General features: G+C 37.9%; 1 protein-coding gene across 1 annotated transcript in view; it reads right to left on the bottom strand.

Moving 5' to 3' along the window:
* Positions 1–26,617, bottom strand: part of Sptlc2 (serine palmitoyltransferase long chain base subunit 2) — a 112,089-nt gene that overhangs the window by 5,960 nt on the left and 79,512 nt on the right. The window contains exons 10-11 of the mRNA XM_058577869.1: positions 5,820–5,955; positions 2,964–3,093 (exon numbers count right to left, since the gene is read on the bottom strand). Of these exons, the coding sequence (XP_058433852.1) occupies positions 2,964–3,093; positions 5,820–5,955 (266 nt within the window). The remainder of the gene's footprint in view (positions 1–2,963; positions 3,094–5,819; positions 5,956–26,617) is intronic.

Genomic DNA, 26,617 nt, shown 5'->3' with positions numbered 1-26,617 from the left:
TGATGGTTTACTGGGCCCAAAACAATGATGGTAAGGTTGGTGTGTCCAGTGCATTCACTCAAACCAGACCACACACAGCTATGGGAAGAGCTGTTTTTGAACAAGGCCTCAGGCTGACCAGAAATAATGACTTGTGAATAGCTGGTATGCAGGATAAAGGTTATATGTGTATACATGTAATGGCTAGGATATGCTCGGTAGGAAAGGAAATACACTGTCTGACTGTGACTTCCCAAATTCTGTGACACTGCGTAAACCTGCTTAATCTTGTTGCTACAATTTTGTATGACAATGTATATCTTATATTTCAGAGCTGATTATTAGTAAGAAGACACATTCATCTGTTCTCAAACTTAATTTTTAAAAATCAGTATTTTGAGAGAGAAAAAGGACATCAATAGCATTCCTTATGTATTTCAGCAGAAGAAAAAAATGTGAAAAATATAAAAAACAAATAAGAGCTGGGCTTCAATATGTTATCAGGACAGTGGTACCTCTGAGAAGAGATTTAAATGAAACTCACAGGGAAGCAATTTAAGCTTAAATTTTAGCTGGGAGAAACTATTAACCACTGAACCCTTGACCTCTGACATAGGATTTATTAATTTAAAACAAAAATTCATAGGATTTACTAATAACACAAAGGAAAAGGGCATTTAGAAACTCTGACTTCAGAAGAATCTTTCTTCCTTAATGTAAAAAAGAAAAAGATTAGCAACAGAAACCATCCAAACAAACCCACAGTAGTCCAAGTAGATCTAGATTATAAGATTCCTTCTGAGACAAGGACTTTCAGTATGTTGCCCCAGCTAGGCCCAAGCAATCCTCCTACCTCAGCCTCCAAAGTCATTGGAATTACAGGCATGGACCACTACCCAGTAGAATAAATTCTTTTTTCGGGGGGAGGGGGGTTTATTGGGGATTGAACCCATGGGCCCTCAACCACTGAGCAACATCCCAGTCCAATTCTTTTTTTTTTTTTTTTTTAATATTCTATTTAGAGACAAGGTCTCACTGAATTATTTAGAGCTTTGCTAAGATGTTGAGACTGGCTTTGAACTTGCTATCTTCCTGCCTCAGCCTCCTGAGGTGCTGGGATTATAGGTGTGAGCCACCGTACCTGGCAGAATAAACTCTTAATTGTAGAAATTCTGCTATGTAGAAATAGGAAGTAAAAAGTCTTCCACTGTTTAGAAATACAAAATGTCAAATTATTATAATAAACTTCTAAAAGTATAAAAACTCTTTAAAAAAAAAGAAATATATATATATATATATATATATATATATATATTTTTTTTTTTTTTTAGTTTTTTTTGGCGGACACAACATCCTTGTTTGTATGTGGTGCTGAGGATCGAACCTGGGCGGCACGCATGCCAGGTGAGCGCGCTACCGCTTGAGCCACATCCCCAGCCCAGTATAAAAACTCTTGCGGGGCATGATGGCGCATGCCTGTAATCCCAGCAGCTCTGGAGGCTGAGGCAGGAGGATTGAGTTCAGAGCCAGCCTCAGCAAGAGTGAGGCACTAAGCAACTCAGTGAGACACTATCTCTACATAAAATACACAATATGCTGGGAATGAGGCTCAGTAGTTGAGTGCCTCTGAGTTCAATCCTGGTAACGCTCCCCCTTACAAAAAATATATAAAAACTCTTTGGGATTATTATCAGATCTCAAACCAATTAATAAATATTTCTTTTTTTTTTAACTTTTATTTTTTAGTGGTGGATGGACACAATACCTTTATTTTTTTATTTTTACGTGGTGCTGAGGATCAAATCCAGTGCCTCATGCATGCTAGGCAAGCGCTCTACCTCTGAACCACAACCCCAGCCCCGAAATTAATATTTCCAGCAATTTTTTTTTTTTTTTGCAGATGTCACATTCTAAAGTTTTATGAACTTGCACAAAGCATACGTTTTCAGCGGCAGGGGGGTGAAGAGTGGGGATAGAAGCCAGGGCTTGTGCATGTTAAGCATGTGTTCTACCACTAAGCTATAACCTCAGTTCAGAAAACAAAACTTTAAAATTTAAGGACCGAGGGCTGGGGTTGTAACTCGATGATAGAGTGCTTGCCTAGCACATGAGGTCCTGGATTCAATCCTCAGCATTACATAAAAATAAATAAATAAGGCCTGGGGATATAGCTCAGTAGAGTGCTTGCCTTTGCATGCACAAATCCCTGGGTTCAATCCCCAGCACCACATACATACATATGTATATAAATAAATAAATGAAGTTTAAAAAACTTGAAGACTGAAATCTTAGATATGAAACAACAGCATATCAAGAGGCAATATCAAGAGATGAGAATAAACTGAAATCATAAATAATTAAATTCAGTAATAGTTATGAGCCCCAACTATACTTGGCACTGTGACAGGTGCTGAACATATAAAATGAGACTTAGCTCCTAACTTTCAGATTTATGTATGGGAAGGCTGGAATCTAGCTCAGTGGTAGAGGATTTGCCTAGCCCATCCTGCATGAGGCCCTGGGTTTGATCCCCAGCAACACAAAAATAAAAGTCTTATTTATCAAGAGGAAAAGACCTGAGCAAGTTTCCTTTAAGTGGAAATATACAGAATGAGTTGCACTCAGCCAATCAAGGAGGAGAAAAAGCTTAAGATAGAAAATTCTACATACATGACAATAACCAGAAAGCTTGGAACAGAGACAGACAGGATGGAAAGGGAACTGCACAACTGTGGAGTCCATAGAGACAGAATGCTATGATGAATCTGGAAAATTCTCCAGAGTTTGGTTGACACTGGATCTGGTGTGATGCTACACACTTGGTAGTTCTCTTGTAAATGGCAGTTTTAAGTAGCATTGGGCACCACTGCTGTCTTAGGTACTCAGAAAACATTCGGATCAACAAATGATTGGTTTCATGTATGTGATACATGGGTTCTTTTAGTATAAGGCATGTTTACACCAAGATGAAAGTGTCCACTTACCGTATCAAGTATTTCTTTGGTATGAGCTGCTGACAGGCAAAACCTGGCTCTGGACTCAATAATTGGGGTAGCAGGAAATCCTACCACAACTACACCAATGTTTCGCTTTAGCATCTCTCGTCCAAAGGCGCTACAAAGGGGAAAATGAGGAAAAGAAATGAAGAACAGTATAAAGCAAAGGTCTTGCTGTCTGGAATGATTTAAACTCTAGTGATGTAGACATCACTTCCTCTATCTTCTTCTAAAGTTAAAACTGACAATTTACAACTCGTTTATTCAATCCTAAGGTGGTGGTCTTCTGTATGATTTCCTTCACAAGGTAAAAGAATATAATTGGCAGAGACCAGTTGTAATAGGGTTTGCCTAAAGAGATTTATAATTACAGTCTTAAAAAAAAGTACCCTTGTTATTAACAGTGGTTCAAGGGCTTCAAAATAAACTTGCATTAAAAACCTGGTCCTTAAAATGTTAAGCTTGGGGGGTGCGAGGGGAGACAGGAGGAACTCTGATTGGGCAAATGGGAGGGAGGGAAGGGGAGGGGGCACGGGGGTATGAAAGATGGTGGAATGAGATGAACATCATTACCCTAGGTACATGTATGACTGCACATGTGATGCAACTCTACACTGTGCACAACCAGAGAAACGGAAAGTAGCATTCTGCTACTATGTATAACTAATTAGAACAAATAAAGAAATGTTAAGCTTGGCAGTTTCAATAGTCTTAAGGTTATGGAGATAGAGAGGACTGGCTATAACATGACACAGATCTGCTGGCAGAGTGACCAATCGGCAAGCGGCCTCTAGTTTCTGTCAGGTAGCTGGCCAGTGGCTTTGGCTAATTGCTCACACTACCTCTCACTCCAAGTCAGCTGTCCTATGGCCTTACTCCACATCCGAATCTTGACTAAATAACATATCCTAATTTTCACTTAATTTTGTTTATTAAATTATGCTGTTCTGTTTTTCCCTCATTGACCTACCTTATTTCTATTTTACTTTTCCATTAATTTTTTCACAATACTTGTTTGAGAAAAATATCCTGCACATCTAGCAATACATCAGTGCCAGTCTTTTCCTACTCTCTAACACCTGCATAGCTTTCTCCATGCTCCCAGGTCAGATGAGCCCAAGCTCCCCGTATCTGTTGATCACGCTCCCTAACTGTCCAGCACATCATCCCAGTTCTCCTCCACCGTCTTCAGTTTCACCTGTGTAGACAGATGAGGCACAGTCCTCTCTAAACAAAGGGTTCTAGATTGAGTCCTTCAGATCTGATAGCTCAAGTATACCTGTGATAATTCCACTGGGAGAAGATTCCCCAACACTCTCTTTGTAGGACATAATGCCAACTCCCTCTAATTCTGTATTGAAACCTGCACTCTTCTTTTCCCCTTAGTAAGCATCTCTTCCCAACTTCTCTCTCATAGTCTTTGGGATCATCATTCTTCTAGGCTCCCCAATTAATTTTTCTCTCTTATATTCACTTCAAGAAACATTTACTGAGTGCCTTCTGAGTGTTGGAGACTGAGGTGGATACTGGGGATTCAAAGATAAACATAAATATTTGCTCCCTTAATGAATTTAAGCAAATGGGAGAAATGATCCTTATTCTAATTTTATACTAAAAATCTGGATCAAAACTCACCCATTCAAAAAGATATACCTTCAGTGCTTGGGAGGCTGAGGTAGGAGGATTACTTGAGCCCAGGAGTTCAAGACCAACCTGGACAACACAGCAAAACCCTGCCTCAAAAAACAACCCCACTCTCCCACCCGGGGTTGTGGCTCAGTGGTAGAGTGCTTGGCTAGCATTCGTGAGGCACTGGGTTTGATTCCCGACATCACATAAAAATAAACAAATAAAATAAAAGCCATTATGTCCATCTACAACTAAAAAAGAAAAAATAATTAAAACAAACAAAAACAATCCCCCATCAAAAAGAAAAACACATCAAAACAAGGTACCTTTTTTATGGAACCCATACTAAGCAGATCACTCCTTTATTCTACAGCTCCAGTGTAATTTTGCATACAACTGTTCGATATAATTATTCAATGTAATTATTGTTCATTTGCTTTTCAAATGTCTTCTAGTTTCATTGTACATCTGGACTTCTCAAATACAAAGAAAGCTGTCCCAGGTTGAGGGCTTCCATTATGTACATCTCACACAAACCAAAGCAGCTGGGGTAATCAGCACACCTGGTAAATATCCAATAACATGCTCCGCTCGACCTTTCTGACCTCATGGCCCACTGCTCCCCCTTGGGCACTGTCCTCCAGCTCCAGTGACCACTTGGCTATTCTTCAACCGACTAAGCATGTCCCTGCATGTGGCCTCTGTACAGACTGTTCCTCTTTGCTCAGATTTCATCTTCCCTTCCCACCGAGGCTTTCCCTGTCCCCTATTTAATGCTATTTCTGCACACCTACCAGGTCCTCTCAATCCCCACATGTAGCCTGCATTATTCTTTTTTCGATACACGTAATACCTTTGAGCACACATAGTGTAATATCTTCTAATGACTACATTTGTCTGACTGTTGCCCCACTAGAACGTAAGCTCCACAAACAAAAAAACCAAAAAAAAGAAAGTAGGACAGAGATGTTTTGTGTTTTGTTCACACATCCATCCTAAGCACCTGGAAGACAGTGTTAAACTTGGATATTTGTTTAATGAAATGATAATAAGTTTACACATCTTGCAATTTAGATCCACTATGTCAACTATGGCCTAACTAACAAATGGACACAGTGGAGAAAAGATAATTTTTCTAACTATAAGCCCTAGTCTTTTATCACAGGTGCCTTAAGTCTAATGAAGGACCACTGAGTGACCTGCAATAAAACATACCCAATTTTGGCTGGCATGTAGAGCATCAAAGGCACCACTGGAGAATCTTCATTTCCATAGATGATGAAGCCCATCTCCTTCAGTCGTCTCCTGAAATACCTAGTGTTCTCGGCTAACTGCTGCACACATTCTTTGCCTGGAAAATTGTGGGAGAGAAAACAAAATGATGCTAAGAAAAAGGAGGAGGAAAAAAATACAGCAGTCTCTTCCTATCGCCATTCTATCTAAATAGGCCTATGCTTGTTTCTTCCATTTCAACATCATTTTTTTGCATGATAAACTATGTGAAATGTAATAAATATACCTCACTTTGCAATCTATCATTCTTACTGTTGATAGTAGTTTTTACATAATATGTAAAAATAAAGTTTAATGTCAAAAGTTTCCATGACATATTAGAATCCCCAAAGAATGTTGTTTTTCTGCAATTCAGCACTCCACACATCCTTGACAGTAAGTAGGATGTTTATTATCTTCATTTTAGAAGTTATAAGAGTCTCAGGTAACTTGCCCACATCACCCAGTAGCAGTAAAAGGCACAGCTGACACTAGAATCTAGAACTTCCAATTTCAATACTCATTCCAACTAATTATGTTTAAATCATTTTACACATAAGTCCACAGGTAAAGCCACTTAGACCTCAAATTTTTCTCTTAACCATTTCATTTCACATTGTTTAAAACTCTAATCAGACAACAACAGTCTATATGTCATAAAGTAAAATCATATTTTAAATCTGATTTTACTCATCTTCCTAAAATACAAATAGATCAAAACACATTTCTTTAATTATTCTTTAATTTAACTGACTAAATATCTGGCCAAGTGTTGACACTAAGGTTGGCCCATCTATGAAATGTTCAAATAATTGTTCTGTTTTTAATAAATCAAAAAAATTAGTTTACAAAGGGTTAAAAAATGTTTAATGGTCTTTTCAACCGTAAATAATTGTGAATAAGAAAAATTTGCAGTAATTTTCTCACATATATCGAAGCATAATCAAGCAATCAAATGTACAGATGGTTAAAAAAAAGTGTCCTTAGAAGTAGGATACTGATGGGGTTGGGGTTGTAGCTCAGTGGTAGAGCGCTTGCCTCGCATGCATGAGGCACTGGGTTCAATTCTCAGCACCACATATAAACAAATAAATAAATAAAGCTCCAGTAATAACTAATAAAATATTAAAAAAAAAAGAAGTAGGATACTGATGGAGCTGGGGATGTGGCACAGTGGTGGAGCATTTTCACAGCATGTATAAGGCCATGGGTTCAATCCCCATCACCAAAAAAAAAAGAGAGAGAGAGAATATTAACATATTCATTATTCATGCAAAGCTATGCTAGATAATTTGGCCAAAAATAACCCAGAATTAATATTCCTTATGTACAAGTTCATCAGAGAAAAACAGTCAATCTTTGATTAGACTAGTTACCATGAACACCAAGGAACAACACTTACGTTAGGTCCTATGTCTTACAAAGAGCAGACACTAAAGTGTGTCAGATTTAAGTATGTTGACAACTGATGAGCCAAGTACCCTATTTTCTCTGAGGTACTATCAATACATGCTTTACTCTACTTTCATAGGAGACTCCCACTTCCTGTCATTATAGCATCCTAGGGATTAAATTCACCTACTATAAACAGCAGAAGACTGGACAAAAAATACAGCACAGTGGTTTTTAGACACTCAACACAGGGAGTGCAGGACTATGCTGCCTGGGAGAAGGGAAACCAAGCTAAACCTTCAGGTTGCTCTGTGCTTCCTGGAGGCAGGTACTAGATTGATGCACAGAGAAGGGGAACCTAGTTTTGTCAGTTGAGGACAGTTGGGTTTGGAGTGGAGAGTTGTCAGTTGTGATTAGAATTGGGGAGGCCAAGGTGGTTAGACTATCTTGGGTGTACAGGAGGAGGAATGTGCAGAGTGCACATGGGGATCTACAGGGGGCAGTCTCCTTGAGTCCTGGGAAGGGTATTGATTGATAGGCATACACAAGAAGAAAACTATCAGGGCTGGCATTATAGCTCAGTGGTAGAGCGCTTGCCTAGCACATGAGAGGCACTGGGTTCAACCTGCAGTACCACATAAAAATAAATAAAGGTATTGTGTCTATCTACAACTAAACAAAATATTAAAGAGAGAGAGAGAGAGAAACTATCAGATGCTGGGGAAAGAAAGGGCCACCAGAAAACAGCACTCACACAGAGCTTTTTTATTTTTTTTTATTTTTACCCATCAAAATGGGAGAATCTTACAACACATCTAACAGAGTCCTCAGAAGAGCATCACCTTAGAAATGGAACTAAATTAGCCCTGGACTAAAAATTGGTCTTGACCCACTGTAACAATACTTAAAAGCAAGTCTTGAAAGGATCCAAGAAAAAAAGTCCAAAATTACCTAAAGGAATACAATAAAATACAGCACACGACAGTATAAAATTTACTATGTCCAACACATAAAAGAAAATTGCAGGGGCTGAGATTGTGGCTCAGCAGTAGAGCGCTCTCCTAGCACGTGGTGAGGCTCTGGGTTCGATTCTCAGCACCACATAAAAATAAATTAATAAAAAATAGGTACTGTGTCCAACAACAACAACAAAATAAAATTGCAGGCATTCAAATAAACAGGAAATGTGACCTTATGTCAACAGAAAAGATCAGAAATGACAGTATTAGCAGGATGTTAAAATGTTATTACAATTATGCTCTGTATGTTCAAAATGGTACAGGAAACACGATGAGAGAAAATAAATAAATAAATAAATAAAAAAGGGGCAATCGATACACACAATAATGCTGACGGATCTCAAAAACATGTGAAGTGAAATAACCAGACATAAAAGACAATGTCATATACAAATCCATTTATATGAAATTCTTAAAAAGTCATGATCATGGTGGCAGAAAAACAGATTACTGTTTGCCAGGGAATGGGAAGGGGACCGACAGCAAAGGGGCACGGGGGACTTCTGAGGATGATGATGTACAGATGGCTAAAAAAAGTGTCCTTAAAAGTAGGATATTTTATACCTTAGCTGTGGCATGGTTACAAGAATGTATATATTTGTCAAAACTGTGCAGTTACTTAAAAGTGGTGAGTTTTATTATCATATGTGAATAATCTCTCATTAAATTTGGTTTAAGAATTGAGTGACACACATGAATATACATTGATTTTTTTCCCCTGTATCTAGTACATTTTTCTTATTACAAATAGACTAACCTCAATTAAGATTTTTTTTTTCATTCCACAAAAATGAAGACAAATTATCAAGAAAATAATTGTTAGAGAGATTTAGGCCAGGCGTGGTGGCGCACACCTGTAATCCCAACGGCTCGGGAGGGTGAGACAGGACAATCTCAAGTTCAAAGCCAGACTTGGCAACAGAGAGGTGCTAAGCAACTCAGTGAGACCCTGTCTCTAAATAAAATACAAAATAAGGCTGGGGATATGGCTCAGTGGCCGAGTGCCCAAAGTTCAATCCCTGATCCCCGCCACCAATCCCTGCCAAAAAAAAAGGATTTAGACCTTGATTTTTTCACTGATTGCTTTATTAATCTAAAGAAGATTTAAACAGAAGGAGGTAGGACTCTCATCCATTGTCATCTATTCTCTCATAAGAAAACATTTTTAATATAATATTCATATACAAACCTAAAAATACTGAGAACAGGCACTTAAAATCTCTAACCTGTAAATCCTTATGCTGCTGAGTAGTATTTCATGGTAAGGTATACCACAATTTTACTTATTCATTTATGTGTTGATGGACATCAGAGTTGAGATTATCAACCTTCATTTTGGAAGCTATAAAGTACACAGTAAAAAGAACTATCTCCTATTCTAGTTATTCCAAATAAGGGACATAAGAATTGCTACAATTACTAGTTAACAGTTCAGTTTCATTTGATCCTAACTGCTTAGGTAGGTGGCAAAAGAATGTACTATTTATACTTTATACATGAAGAAACAGGCTCAGATGTCAAATTACTTTCTCCAAGGCTTTTTATTCATCAAATGGCAGATCAAGTTATTTATTTATTTATTTATTTATAGTTGTAGATGGACACAATACCTTTGTTTTATTTTTATGTGGTGCTGAGGATCAAACCCAGTACTTCACCGGTGGCCAGACAAGTGCTCTACCACTGAGCCACAACCCCAGCCCTGAGATTTAGGTCTTTTGACTCTAGTCCAATGCTTCTTCCCCCATACCACACAAAGAAATTATCCATGTTTCAAATTTTAAAGCTTAATGCTTTACTGGGTAACAATATCCATAATTTACTTTGTAACTAGCATTTATGGGCAAATGCATGTGCTGAGGGTGAATGGGTAAAGGAGATGCAGGACAAAGGAAAAGCAGTTTTTCCAATAAATTCATCTTGAACAGCAAAACTAATAATCAGTGATGAGCAGAGGGATAAAGACTAGAAGAGTCAAGACTATCTAGAAAAGGAATTCTACTAATATTTGATGGAAATAATAAAAATGATAGAGTGAATCACAGAAATGAAGTGTCAGATTATCCTTCAAACTATTAGACTAAACCATCACACTTTCAACAGTTAACTGGTTTTGAGCTTAAAAAAAAAAAAAAGGCAATTTGTATGGGTGTGTGTGGAGGGTGGGTACTAGGAATTGAACCCAGGGTTCCTCTACCACTAATCTACATCCTCAACCCTTTTAATTTGGAGACAAGTGTCTCTCGCTAAATTGCTGAGGCTGACCTTAAACCTATGATCCTCCTGCCTCAGCTTCTTGAGTAGCTGGGATTACAGGCATGTGACACTGTACACACCTACCCCAAATTGTCAGTTTCTTATGGTTCAACTTAATAATTTCAAAGAGACTAACAGGAAAATAATGTAGTCAAATAAATGCAGGCAAATCAGCAGGCTGTGGTATGTACATATGTTACCTTTACTTTTTTTGTGTATGTGTGGTACTGGGGATTGAACCCAGGGTGCTCTATCATTGAGCTAAATCCCCAGTCTTTTTATTTTTTGTTTTGAGAGATGGTCTTAATAAGTTGCCCAGTCCACATTACACTTGTGATCTACCTGCCTCAGCCTCCTGAGTGCCAGGGTTGTATGTGTGTGTGCCAGAGGGCCTGGCTAGTTGTTCTTTATTCTTGAAATGATACTGAACTTTAACAGACAACACAGCCATCCCATTTTGAATTAAATACCATATAAAACACCAGTTAATACTAATGCAGGTAGGCTAATGACTATTGAAGTCTAATCTGCCCCTGAGGTTTTTTTTTTTAATTTTTAAAAAATATTTATTTTTTAGTTTTAGGTAGACACAATATCTTTATTTTATTTTTATGTGGTGTTGAGAATCGAACCCAGTGCCTCATGCATGCTAGGCGAGCGTGCTACCACTTGAGCCACGTCCCCAGCCCCTGCCCTTGAGTTTTAAGGTTTTCTTTTTTTGGTACCAGGGATTGAACCCAGGGGCGCTTTACCACTGAGCCACATCCCCAGCTCTTTTTTATACTTTATTTCAAGACAGGGTCTTTTTAAATTGCTTAGGGCTTCATTAAGTTTTTGAGGCTGGCTTTGAACTTGCAATCCTCCTGCCTCAGCCTCCAGAGCTGCTGGGATTACAGGGGAGCATCACTGAACCTGGCAGTTCTAAGGTCTTCTTACTGCAGAGTTCTGCAAGTCTGGCTAATTACAGACTTCAAGAAATACAGCACTGCTAAAAACAATTGCTATCACTTAAAAGGGTTTTACCTTTGTCTGAGAAAGAACACAGATGATAATAAGAGGTCAGAGTGCTTCTCAACATAAATCTTTACTTTTTTTTTTTTTTTTGTACCAGCGATTGAACCCATAGGGACTTAACTTCTGAGCCATGCCGTCCTCAGCCCCTTTCTTATTTTTTGAGACAAGATCTCAAACTTGCAATCCTCCTGTCTCAGCCTCCTGAGGCACTGGGATTGCATGTGTGCACCACCACACCTGGCATAAATCTTCACTTTTTTTATTTAAAAAAATTGTTTTTTGTAGATGAACCAACCTAAGACCTTTAATTAATTTATTTTTATGTGGTGCTGAGGATTGAACCCAGTGCCTCACATGTACTAGGCAAGCAAGCACTCTTAATCACTGAGCCACAACCTCAGCCCAAATCTTCACAAAAACAACTGGAAAATAAATCTGTAATGATTCTCTTGAATTTTACAAAGAAACTTAATGTGTGGTTGTCCTTTTGAACTTCTTCAGTATGTTTTGTCTATAGATATTGATAGACTTCAATCACTTTTACAAAGGATTTAGATTTAGAAAGCCATCTGGATTTTTTTGTGGTGCTGGGGACAGAAACCAGGGCCTTGTGTATGCTAGATCCTACATTACCACTACTCTACCACTGAGCCACACTCACTGCCCAGAGAACTAACTTTATTAACCACTGTCAATATATTTTGAAATTGTATCAACTGCATTCCAGCCTTTTAAAAAAGGACATTAAAAAAATCAAGTCATAATTCAGCTATTTCTGCCATATAATCTTTTCCTTTAAAAATATTTAGTTATAGATGGACACAATACCTTTATTTTATGTATTCATTCTTATGGGGTGCTGAGAATCAAACCCAGTGCCTCATACAAGCTAGGCAAAAGTTCTACCACTGAGCTACATTACATCCCCAGCCCCTCAGCCATATAATCTTAATGTTGGAAGCAATTACTATTACTCAAATAAAATTCTTTTCCCTCCTGGACAGGTATTACTCAGAACAGTGTCCTATGAGCTACACGTTTCCTAAGTCTTGGGACTGATTAAAACAGAAGGATGAGACCTATGAACAAAGTCCAAGCTATAAAGGCAGCAAAAATTTTGCCTAAAACACCACTAGTGCTAACTATACAGCTGTTTCAAAGAACACAGCCAAATGTTTGTTCCTTTTCCTTTTTTCAGTAATTTCTAATCAGAGGAAAACCATATTTTGCTTTAGTTATTACATCTCTAAATATTATCAAGTCAATAGCTAACCTGCCTTATGTCCTGATAAGACAACACTATATAGTCTACTCTAAGAGAATAGAAGGATATAGAGATTTATGTTAATGTAAATTAATGGAGCGCTCGCTCGCATGACACATTTGCATTCATGGTGCCACAGAGTCCAACAGTAGGACAACAGCTCCGCCTCTCTCAGCTAGAAGAACCTTGGGCTCAGACAGGAGTCAGGTGTGACTAACTGCTGCTCTTACACCAGTTCCAAGAACTGTTAAGAAATCTGCAGGGTAGAAAATCTTGGATGCAATAAAGATAACACTTTCAAAAGAGACAACAAACTAGGGATTAAAAAAAAAATCCAAATTCCTTTCATGCTGAACACTTAAGCCATAGCATCTTTTATACATCATTCTAGTAATTTTTGAGAGCAAAAACAGACTTAGTAAGCTTTTCCACCTCTCCAGTTAACAAACCAGGTGTATTTAAGAGCTATTTTACAACTGAGAAATTAAACTGATGCCCAGAAAGGTTAAATAACTTTTTAAAAAAATATATTTATTTTTTAGCTATAGGTGGTCACAATATCTTTATTTTTTTAATTTTTATGTGGTGTTGAAGATTGAATCCAGTGCCTCATGCATGCTAGGTGAGCGCTCTACCTCTGAGCCACAACCTCAGCACAAGGTGACTTAAAAGAGGAGGACACAGGGTTTGAATCCCCAGTTCTTTTGGTTTCAGACAGGACTCTTAACCATAACTCACCGATTTACCCCAGCTCTGGTACTAAGTAGGACCGACTAAGGAGGAGTGTCAGGCAATGCTGCCACCCCACATCACGTGGCCACATCACAGTGGCTGGGGGTATAGCTCAGGCATACAGCATTTGCCTGCACATGACCACATTACCACACCACAACTGGGTGATCCTCTGATCTATTCCACCTGTGCAGAGTGAGTGTGTGTGTGTGTGTGTGTGTGTGTGTGTATGTGTTGCAGATGCTACGTATGAACTTCTTTTGTCTTGCATTTTCCTTTCTAATTTCTACTCAAGATTTCTGCTGAGCAAGGTGGCCCACATCTATAATCCGGGTGGCACAGAAGGCCAAGACAGGAGGATTGCAGTTCAAGCCAGCCTCAGCATATTAGCAAGGCCCTGTCTTAAAATATGCCTGGGGTTGTGCTCAGTGGTTAAGTGCCCCTGGGTTCAATCCCTGATACGAATAAATAAATAAATAAATAAATAAACTCCTGACATATCCCATCCTCCAAAGGGGCACCCCCATAAAATATGTGTCAAACCATTTCCAGTGTTTCCAGGAAGGCTGTTATTAGCATTTGGGGTAGAAAATGCTGTCCTAGTTGTTAGACTGTCCAGGGCCCTGCAGAACATTTAGAATTGCTGGCCAGAAGGTGATAAATGTCAATTTTGCACTTCCCACAGCCCAACCTGTGACAACAGACCAACCAACCAAAACCCAAAGTAAAACAAAACCAAAAAACCTATATTTTTCTTAGGAGGATGGTAAATTACTGGTTGGCTAAGAACACTGTTGGCCCTAAGAGTCATTTCCTCATATGGACTGTGGGGGTTTTTTTGCTTGTAACCTTAATATCAGAATTGGAGACTCACAACCACACATTAGCTATAAGATACTGAATCTTGTGGGGGGAGGGGAGTTATTTGTTTTGGGTACCAGGGATTGAGCCCAGGGACACTTAATCACTAAGGCACTTCCCCAACCCTTTTTATTTTGAGATAGGGTCTAAATTGCCCAATCTGGCCTTGAAGTTGTGATCCTCCTGCTTCAAGCCTCCCTTGGGCCTCCCCACACCTGATTTGGGTGTGTTTATATTTCCCTTAGATCCAATTACTATATTTATTCTAGAAAATATAAATGTGGGACAAAATGATATATTTACAATTCAAAGTTACATGTGAGAAAATACAAGAAAAAGCATGCACTAATTGGTCAACAGTATACTTAAAAGGCAATACCACAAATAGATTATCTCTCTCTCTCTCTCTTTTTTTTTTTTTCACTTTTGGTGCTGGAAATGGAACTCAGAGCCTTGCACATGCAAGGGCAGTGCCACTGAGCCACATTCCAGCTCTGGGGCCTCTCTTCAGTGGGCCCTTTCCTTATAGTTTTTTTGCATTCATTTTTGGAATTTTAATTCTGTTCTCTTAATTGGAACATTACAAATTATTGTAGATAAATTCCCTCCCATTACTCTACTGTTTTCCTCCTCATTATTTTATTATTGTTGTTATTTTTAATATTATGAGTTTATTTTTATTATTCCAGGGGGATTTAACCCAGGGACAATTTATCGTTAAGCTACATTTCCAGACCTTTTTATTTTGTGACAGGGTCTCACTAAGTTGTTCAGGGTCCCCTTATGAGATATATGATTTACAAAATTCCCCCTATTCTTAAGCTGTCTCTTCACTTGCTTAATGGGTATCCTTTGAAGCACAAAAGCTTTACTTTGATTTTTTTTTTTTTTTTTTTTTGCAGTACAGGGATTGAACACAAGGTGCTTCATCACTAATCTATACCTTCAGCCCCTTTTATTTTTGAGACAAGGTCTCACTAAATTGCCCACGCTGACATGGAACTTGCAGTCCTTCTGCCTCAGCCTCCAGAGTCACTGGGATTACAGATGGACGCGACCATGCCTGGTTAAAAGCTTACATTTTTATAAAGTCCAATTGAATTATCTTTTCTTTGGTTGTTTGTTTTTTTTGGGTGATAAAACTAAAACACCACTGCGTGGTCCACAGTCATGCAGATTTACACTATTTTCTTCTAAGAACTTTATAATTTTAGCTCTTACATTTAAGCCTTTGATCCATTTTGAATCAATGTTTTGTTCATGCTGCGAGATAGAGGTACATACTTCTGCATGTGGACTTCCAGTTTTTCCATCATCATCTGTTAAAAAACACTTATAGATACTAGAGGGATTATAGATTGGTATTTTGTAAAAATGCCAATATCCGCTGAACTTAAACATTGGCCTACTTTAGGATCCAGCAATTCTATTTCTGGTTACATATACCCAACAGAATTGCCAACCAAAAGACATGTGTAAGAATGTCATAGCAGTATTCTTAATAACAGTCAAATCAGGAAACAACCCAAATGCCCACCAGCAGAATAGATAAACTATAATATATTCAAGCAATGAGATATTAGACAGCAATGAAGATGAATTATTATTCTACCCAAACACCCAGATGGATCTCAAAGACATGATTAGTAAAAGAAGAGAGACCCAAAAGATGATTATATGTACTGTATGATTCCATTTATATGAAGTTCAAGAATGGGCAAAACTATTAAAGCACAATAACAGGGCTGGGGTTGTGGCTCAGTGGTAGAGCGCTTGCCTAGCATGTGTGAGGCACTGGGTTTGATTCTCAGAACCATGTATAAATAAATAAAATCCAATCAATCAATGAATCAATAAAGTATTTTTTAAAAAGGTTAAAAAAAACCCCAAAAACCAAAAAACCCCAGAAGTAGGCACAAGGCAGGCTGCATTGGGGTCACTGAGGGATGTTCTACACTGTGATCTGTGGGTTAGGCAGATGACCATGTATCTGCTCATGGAATTTTAGACCTAAGATCTGTGTACTTTATGAAGGCAAATAGTACAATAAAAATAAAAATTCAAATGCTTGAAATGTTACCTTAAGTATTAAAAACAAAAACACCATCTGGAACTGAGGTTAACTTTCTCATCTCTCTATTCATAATCTTAATATAGACAATTATCATCTAATAATCACTCTTTTACAGAGAGAGAGAGAGAGAGAGAGAGAGAGAGCGCAACATCTGAATATTACTCTGGGGGGCTCAGGCATTCTCCTCAAGACAAACCTGGAAAACACCTGACATTTTTTGGTGCTGGGTGCTCCCCAAGTTTGCAAGGCAGTGGAGGTGGCATTGAAACAGCACTTAAAACCTCATCCCCAGGCAGGAAATGAAGAGATAAAGCGCCCACCCTCAATGTTTTCCCCCTTTTCTCTCTTAAGACAATCCTATGAATGAATACACAGAACAGACAATACTGGCTACAAACGTATTTATTTTCTTTCTGTGTATCTACTTTCCTTCCCTATAGACCCTTCCTGAGATATTTCAGCATTCGTTTTTCTTCTGCATACAGTGCCAAGAAGGAGAGGCTGAGGGAAGGTGGGCATAACAAAACTAGTAATTTAACATAAACCTGGTCCAAATTGCCTTTTAGGAAGATACGAAACAATATAACTAAAAGGCTGAAATGGAACACAAAACTATTCAGCAAAGAAAAAGTTAAAATGACACATCTGCAGGAATAAAGCAAGAACAAATGGTTCATGTTCATTGAAAAGGTCAATTTGGGATTAAAAAAAAAAAGCTTAAATAACTCTGGGTGAGCATAATATCAATATGTAACAAAAGTTCTCCTGAAACATTTTTTTAAATATTTTTTTTTAGTTGTAGATGGACACAATACCTTTATTTATTTATATTTATGTGGTGCTGAGGATTGAACCCAGGGCCTCATCCATGCTACGCAAGTGCTGGTACCACTGAGCCACAACCCCAGCCCCTGAAACAGTTTTTGTAGGGGGAAAAAAAATGCTCTCTAGGATGACAGCAATCTGAAATTCTGAATATTAAATATGGCAATATTGGCAATGTAATACTTTCTCAGGAAAAATACCTTTACTGAATTTGTGTTTAACTCCCATTTTAAAAGGAGTCAGGCTGAGTAGGTTGCAGACATTCAAGGAAGGCTGGACTTGGGTCAGGGCTTACTGATGTTCCTGAACTTACTAGATAACCCTTAGGTAAACAGGACATGCTTTACATGTGCAAGCATATCCTTTAATAGTGAGAGTTGCTGGGATTCCTGACTCTGGTGATTCAGGAAATCAGATTTCCAAAAATAACTTTTACTTCTTCCAAGAAAGGGGAAGAGGGCTGGGCATTTAGATTTGACACAAAAAGTAAGAAAAACTACTCCCAAATCTCTGGGTTTTCTGATTCTAATTTTCATTATAACAATAAACATGCACATCTTTCTTTTACAATAAACATGAACATCTATAAAAGTCTCAATAAAACCTGTCAATCTGTTCCACTTCATATCATTTACTCCATATGATGAAATGCTCTGTTAAATCCAATCAACATCAATTAAAGAAACATTCAAGCCAGGTGTGGTGGTACATGCCTGTGATCCCAACTACTCAGGGGCTGGGACAGGAAGATTGTACGATTGAGGACTGCCTGGGAATGAGAGAGACCCTGTCCCAGACCCCTCCCCTCACCCCTGCACTCAAGTGTCTGTTTTTTGAGAAAGATGACAAATTTACAAGAAAATGAATAATTCAAAGATACTAAGGAAGCACAATCCACAGATACTGTGACTAAATACAGGGGTAAGGATTTCTAGTTCAGCCTCATGAAGAGTGCTGCCGCTGCCCGAGATGCAGAGCGCAAAAGAAAAAGCCAGTGCAAGGGAAAACAAGCAGGAGAGGCTCCAACTCAAGAAAGAAACTCGATTTTGGAGGAGCAAATATATTTAGAGTCCAGAGGTTTGAAATGGAGTAAGTCAAGACTACTGTTCCAAATCGGAAGTTAATGACTGTTGGGATGACGGAAAGGAGGCCGTGGATAAACAGACCTGCCATCCTTGGCGGGGGTGTTTAGGCTAATGTAATATTATTTAGTCCAAAGCCACTTTTTTTCTATGTAAATAAAATACAAGCGGTAACTTCTGAAAACAAACAAAAAAAAACCTCTTTCAGAGGTCTCTGTCGACCATCAGAGGAACTGTAAAGGTTCAACACTAAAATTCGTCTGAACAATTTTCTGTAGCTTAGATGAAAATCATGCAAATTAGTAAATATAAGCATTTTTAAAATTTAAATTATTTTCTACCAATGGTTTTATGTTTCCAATTTTTGAAAATTCCAAATAAACCAAAGATCATTGGTGAAAGATGAAGGACAGAAGTAAAAAGACAAATTAGGTCACAGAAATTTTTCCTATGATCCGTTTTAAGGCATGCCTCTACTGTGTCCTTCGTTAGTTTGCTCTTTTATAAGTTTCTGTTGCTGTTCTTATGCCTTCATGTGTGGTCTTGTATAGTCAAAATAAACTGCAAACTCTACTTTGTTTTGGTTCTTTTTCACTGTAGTACCTGCCTCAAGAAGGCACAGCAGATATTCAAGCTGAAATACTCTGAGAAAATGAAAACCCTTGTCTCTATTTGAACTAATTTAAATTACAAAACAGAATAAACTATAATTACTTGATAAATAATCAAGTATACAGCAAGGCAAATAATAATCTAGCCTATTAGCAACTATCTAGTATAGGAAAAGCACTCTGGAACTCAACACAAGGGCTCAAATTGTTGCTCTCCAGTTAGCAACTATGTGACTTTGGATAAGTAAATTAATCTCCATTTCCTCAACCTCCCAATTTCTTCACTTGTAAGAAGGAGAATGATGTTTAATAGTGTTCTGAGAACCTAAAGGAAAGCACTTAAAACTGTGGTAGTGGTTGCTCCTGTGCTCTTCCTCTGCTATTCAAATCTTCCACACAAGACCACACACTGACCCTGTGGCCCAGCCTTAGCTCTGAGATGAAATCAAGGACTGGCCTGTTTATCCTGTTGTTTCTAGGTCTCCATTTTCTAATCTTTGGTATACCCTTCATCTTTTTGGGTTTTTTTTTTTTTTTTTTGGTACCAGGGATTAAACCCAGGGGTGCTTAAACACCGAGCCACATCCCTGGTCAATTTTATTTTATTTTTATTTTATTTTGAGACAGGGTCTTGCTGAATTGCTGAAACTGGCCTGGAACTTGCGATCCTCCTGCCTCAGCCTCACAAACTACTGGGATTACAGGTGTGTGACACTGCGCCCAGCTATCATACACTAATTATCATCCAGGGGAGGCAAATTACCTTTGAAAATTTGAGTACAGCAAACCAGATGCCTTCCTTTTCTAAAAGCCCATTACCATGACAGAGATGGGACCAAACTGTCTGGGACAGGCATAAAGAGATGCTTACATTAAGGTAATTTCCCTCCATTTAAAAAAATTATTTATTTATTAATCTTTATTTTGTTTATTTATTTTTATGTGGTTCTGAGGATCAAACTCAGGGCCTCACATGTTCGAGGCAAGCGCTCTGCCACTGAGCCCCAGCCCCTAAAAATCATTTATTTATTTTTAAAAATATTTGTTTTCGTTGTCAATATATGGTGCTGAGAATCGAATCCAGTGCCTCCTATATGTGAGGCAAGCACTCTACCACTGAGCCAAAACCCCAGTCCTCCCCCATATTTTTTTATTGGTGCATTATAATTATATATAGAGGTGGGATTTGTTGTTACATAGTCACATTAAGGTCATTTTAAAACTCGAAGTCATCAGAAAGTAATTTTGAATATAATACGGTAAAAGTGAATGAGATAGAGATAGAAATAGGGAGGAGGAGGGAGAGAAACAAACAGAACTAATAATTCTAAGTTTCACATATTAGCTTTTGTCAGGTTCTTTGGTGGCATCATGCTTCTGGATTTGTATCCTGGCTCCATCCTCTAACAGTTGTATGCCTTTAGCCAACTGAACCTCTCTTACCCAGTTTCCTATTCTGCAAGAAGGGGTTGAAGATAAAGTTCTCTGAAGAAAACGAGATAATGCATGTAAAGCACTTCATGAAATACCTAACACATGATATCTGAAAACTTGCTTTTTATTATTTATTTAATATTTATATATGAAAGATAATTTAGATGATTATTTTTATTTTCTATTTTTAATTTTACCTATAATGACGTCTATATATAACTTAATCTTCAAATTGGAAAACAAACAGGAACACATGGGTATATTTTCTTTGTTTTCTAAGAAGATATTAAAGATCTTGAGGAACAGAGAAAAGGGAATAGATTTTTCCAATTCTAAGACCTACTCATATACCCAAAAGGAGTGAAAAAAAAAAATTAGTAACACAAAACCAAACACAGAAGGGCTTAAGAGGTATTAAGAAATATACTGGGCTGGGGATGTGGCTCAAGTGGTAGCCGCTCGCCTGGCATGCGTGCGGCCCGGGTTCGATCCTCAACACCACATAAAAACAAAGATGTTGTGTCTGCCGAAAACTAAAAAATAAATATTAAAAAATTCTCTCTCTCTCTCTCTCTTTAAAAAAAATTGTTAAAAAAAAAAAAAGAAATATACTGCACTTTAGCACTGAGGAACTGTTGTTTCAAGAATTCAGAAAAATGGGAGCTGTGGCTGTGGCTCAGTGGTAGAGCACTTGCCTAGCATGATGAGGCACTGAGTTCCATCCTCAGCACCACATACAAATAAATTAAAGATATTGTATCCACCTAAAAAAATAATTTAAAAAATTTCAGAAAAATCAATGTTTTTGGTATTTGGTAAACTGTAAAAACATGATTTCTGAATTTCTTTCTTTTTTTCCCCTTTTGGTTCTAGGATTGACCCAAGGCTTCACGGATGCTAGGCACACACTGTACCACTGAGCTATGAACCCAACCCCGTGAATGAAATTCTAATTGTGACTTGAACTAAGGAAAACAACAAAAAAATAACCCTAGATCCAAATAGATGATATAGTAAAAAAGTCCCTCTACAAATTTTTTTTGTTTATTTTTTGTACTGGGGATTGATCTCAGGGACACTTGACCACTGAGCCACATAGCCAGCCTAATTTTGTATTTTATTTAGAGACAGGGTCTCACTGAGTTAGTTGTTCAGCACCTTGCTTTTGCTGAGGCTGGCTTTGAATTCACGATCCCTCCTGCCTCAGCCTTCCTATAGTTGCTGGGATTATAGGCATGCACCACCATGTCCAGCTTCTAGAAATGTTTTGAAGATCAGACATCAATTAAAGGAATAATACACCTTAAAAAGACTAAAAACTATAAAAATGTAACAGACACCGCTCTTATCTGCTAATAAAATGAATTTGGCAGCATATTCTCAGTTAACTACACATGTGGGAAAAGAGGAAGATCCAGCAGCAAAGGTGACCAGCTAAATCAAAAAATGGTCTCCAATGGAATTTAAAATACATTTTATTATTTTAAAAGCAAATTTTTTTATATTGCTAACATCTGATTTTGGTATAAGTTCATATATACCAGTTCTATGAGAGTAAATGACTGATACACATATTTAGTGGCAGAGGCAGCTTACCATTACAAATGTGCCATGTATGATCTGTTCACAGGGCTAAAAACATGTGTAATACACAAAATTCAGGAATAAGCACTGAGGCGGGCTTACAAAGTCTTTTAAATATACAGAATAAACCGATTAGACCCAAAGCAACAAATTCGTCCATGGCAAGTAACCCCTCCCTTGCAATGTCTGGTGGTGGCCTACCTCTACTTCAGTTTCTCCTTGAGCTTAGAAATGTGGAGGTTCTGTGTACATGGACAGGATGTCTGCCCACTTAGCAGGGGCGAGGTCTGGGTGGAAGTATGTCCTAACATCACCACCATGGAGATTGCTTCCAGTGGAGGCCAATGCCTGTCCTCCTGAGCCCCTGTGGTTCTGGCATGCTGATGACAATGCTGTTTCTGGTCAGTACTCCCAGGCTGCAGTTACACTTATGATGCTTTATGCAGCATCAAACACTTCAACAAATCCTACTTTCCTACTGATCATTACTGGCTGTGTCAACTGTTTCCTTGAAGAAACCTCTAGAAGTCATAAAATGTACACTTGAACATATAGCATAATTCATATATGACAGGAAGAGAAGAAAGAATGGAGTATCAACACCCATGTGGGGATAAATAAAGAGCCTATCACCCAAGAGCAATCCCTGTTCTGTTAGAATAATTAACTCGCTGGTTAAAAGCTTAAGAGGACAGTTGGCCAGGCTCCACTCTCACTAGTAAACAGCTCTTAGAAATTTTGGGGAAAATTAACAAGAAATAATAGTAATATTATTATTACTATTATTACTTCTGTTTTTTAAAGAAACATTTAAAATATTTAAGGGAGAATACACACCAACCTTACATGGGGTGTTTTCAGATGAGGTACACACATAAAATTCAGGAACAATACAACACTTCATTGATCAAAATGACACTGAGTCCCAAATTTAAAATAGCTTAAAAATTTACCACTTGTTTCCTGACTTATGGGGAATTCATAAGCTGATTGCCCTCCTACAGTATAATTTCCTGCTCTTTCGTTATTCTTTAAAAAATTTTTTTTTGTTTTAGTCATAGATGGACACAATACCTTTATTTTATTTATTTTTATGTGGTGCTGAGGATTGAACCCAATGCCTCACATGTGCAAGGCAAGCACTCTACCACTGAGCTACAACCCCAGCCTATCTTTCATTATTCTTAAGAATAATTAAATACTGGGAGGTGTCCTGACAGGTGTCTTGACAGAACTCATGTGTTTGCTGATCTTGTTAAAATTATGGAGTAAATTCTAACAACTCTAGAATAAAACTTCCCCTATAGCTGTTAAAAGGCAATCAATATCCTCATTTCCTTCCTTCTCATAACTGATACTGTCAAATATTTCTCATCAAGTGGTGTTACTTATATGCTATCGCCAAAAGGCAATAATATTAACAAAAATTATTACTTATATATGAGTTCAAGCAAAAGAAGAAATCTGTAGACTATATATCAAACAATGGGTTACCCATGGGAAGAGAAATCATAGGGAACTAATTACTTTTTGTGATATATACCTATAATATTTAGGTTTTGGAAAAATGAATAAGTCTTGCTCTTATAAGCAAAATGACTGACTGGATAATGGGTAGGAAAAATTAATATGCTGGTATTAAAAATCCCACATTTGGGATCTTAAACAGACTGACCATTGAGGTTTTTGTGTTCATGCAGAAACAGGACCTGAAGTAAAACTATACATAAAGAGAATTCCAAAATCAGAGCTTACATCAGAATCTAAAAACACATCTTCATATTTGCCCATTTTTTGTTTGTTTGTTTGTTTTTTGTTTTGTGGTGCTAGGGATCAAGCTCAGGGCCTGTGCATACAAGTCAAGCACTCTACCAACTGAGCTATATCCCCAGCCCCACATCTTCATATTTGTATAGATGAACACCAGCCAACTCCATGCCCATTAGGTTTTACTTCCTTAGTCTTTTACTGTTATTAATTAGATCACATTACAAAGTTCTAAAATATAATAATTTGTTGTTTTTGATTTTTATTGATGATCTACTTATCTAACAAATTGTCAATGGTATAAACATCATGGATAGCATCAACTAAAATTTTGATAAGTAAAAATTAACATATAAAGTTAAAATTATAAAACTAGGTCTTTTTGCAAAGCTCAATATGAAGCAGAATAATTTACTTGCTCCTTCACTTGCATTGAAGCTGGAAATGTCTGAAGGCAAATTTTAGTGTTCAAAGAATGTGGGCTACAGATGTATGTAGTACCAGAAACTCAAAAGGCTAAGGTGGAAGGATGGCTTAAGTCCATGAGTTTGAGGCAGCCTGGGCAACTTCATGACAGCCTGTCTCAAAAACAAACAAAAGAAGTGGGCTAATCAACAGAGTCCTGTGATGGTTAATATCATGTGCCAATTTGACTGGGCAATGTCAATTGGACTGAGCTACAGGTACCCTGTCATTCAGGCAAACATTATTTGGGGTGTTGAGAGGATGTTTTGGATGAGATTTAACAATGGAATCAATAGACCAACAAAGAAAACTGCCTTCCATAATGTGGTGAGCTTTATCTGACCAGCTGAAGGCTAAAAGGGCTGACCCTGTCTTTAGTGAGAGAGAACTCCCGTCTGACAGTATTGAACTACATCAGTTTTTGCCTGCCCTTAGGTCTGGAACTGAAACCCTAGCTCTTTCTAGATCTCAAACATGCTGGAACCATACCTGGCTCTCCTGACCTATTCACTGCAGATCCAGGGACCTGTCAGCCTCCATAATCATGCAAACCAATTCCTTATGCTACATTTCTGTTTATAAATACACACGCACGAATGCACGCACACACCCCTATTGGTCTACTGGTTGTTTCTCTACAGAATCCTGATTAATACAAATGCTCACAAGGGTCCATAAATACTAAACAGGGAAAGTCAAGCAAATGCTTTATGATTGTTTCTTTGGTGCCTTAGAAAGCTTGGAAATCTCTTTAAGACACAGTTGTTCATTCATTTTACCAAGTTATTTCAGGTCCAGTGGGATTTAGGTGATGAGAACCCTGTTCCTTATCAGATAGAAAAAGGGCCAGGTATTTCTTTAATCATTTATCAACTGCAAGAAACAGCCCTCAGGGTGTTCAGGGAGGACAGTACTCTGTTATTGTTGCAGTACTGCTATGAAGCAATGAATGGTACACAGTACTTAAAATCCTAACAGTAGAAAACATCTTAGAACAAAAAAAATCTTGCAGCCATGCTTTCTATACATTTTCCCAGGAACAGGGTGTGCTTAATAATTAGAAACACTGAATGATGAGTTACAGATAAAAATTCATAAATGGAAAGTCATCTTTTCTGTAAGTGGTGGTAAACATTTGGTGCTTTATTAAATTTAGTAATTTTTCTGATCTTATGAATCTCATTAGTAGATATTGAAGCGGACCTCCCTGCTGAAAGAAATGCTGATGGGGCTGGGTTGTGGTCCAGTGGTAGAGTGCTCATCTCGCATGTGTAAGGCACTGTGTTTGATTCTTAGCACCACATAAAAATAAATAAATAAAAGTTGTTTTAAAAATGTTAACTCTTTTTAAAAAGAAAGAAAGAAAGAAAGATGCTGATGATGTTAACAAGGTTAAGGAACTTCTACACTATGATGTTCCTCCTCCCCATTTAGATGACATCTTGGGTGTGAACTGGCTAGAACAGGGATGAATTATTAATGAAGTCATTACATTTTCTTTCAAGAAACAGCAGTCCCCCCCCCCTCACTTATGTTTAATCATCCATTGTCACTTCCTTTGAACAGCTTTTAAGTGGGAGGAGAAGGCAGTAGAAAACACTTAAAACTCTCATCACAATGCTTCCTAGATCAGTAAATTACACAATTGTCACAAGTATCCACATGGGGTGCACCATGAAGAACAGCGTGGATGGCTACAGGAAAGGGGGAAGCCAGTCCAAAGTACAGTGGAGAACATACGACTCACCTACCTTTAAGGCCATCCTTTGTTCTTTAACTTCTACATGAACCCCAGTAGTGCTGTAGATTAAAATTAAATTACTCTATTTAAAAATATCTTAAAGTATCAAATGGGACTGGAGAAGGAAGTGGAAAAGAGAGCAGAGCAGGTAAAGGAAAAAAAGAAACTGTTCTAAAAAACAAAGTATAGTGGTATTTGAATTTTCTATTGTCCGCCCCCCCACATACCATCTCAGAAAAAGAATGATAAAGAATCTTATCTAAAAATCTTATTCAAAACAAAAACAAAAGAAATGTTAACTAAAAGGCAGAACAGATTGTTTTTGATAACACATTCCCCTCAGGTCCCAGCTAAATGACACTGGAAAAGCTTTCTGTTACACACACTTAAGAGTCCCAAAGAAAAGGAAAATAAGTGTGTCTTCAACACTCTTCACAAACTAAGGTATTTAGTCCTAATGAAGTGTCTCATGGAGGGGATAGTTATAAGGGAGCTCCAGGAAGCAAGAACTCTGAAAGGTAATTTCGTAGCATGCAGACAAATGAGCAGGAGCCAGGTTCACCATCTCACACACAGCCCCTATTTTGCCAGAGTGGCAACAAATATCCACCTGCTCAGCT

This window comes from Marmota monax, unplaced genomic scaffold, assembly GCF_021218885.2.
Source record: "Marmota monax isolate L192 unplaced genomic scaffold, Marmota_monax_Labrador192_F-V1.1 WCK01_AAM20220418_F8-fsc00017, whole genome shotgun sequence".
Classification (NCBI taxonomy): Eukaryota; Metazoa; Chordata; class Mammalia; order Rodentia; family Sciuridae; genus Marmota; species Marmota monax.
Note: the sequence above shows the minus strand (reverse complement) of the source record. Positions and strands in the feature narration are given on the sequence as shown.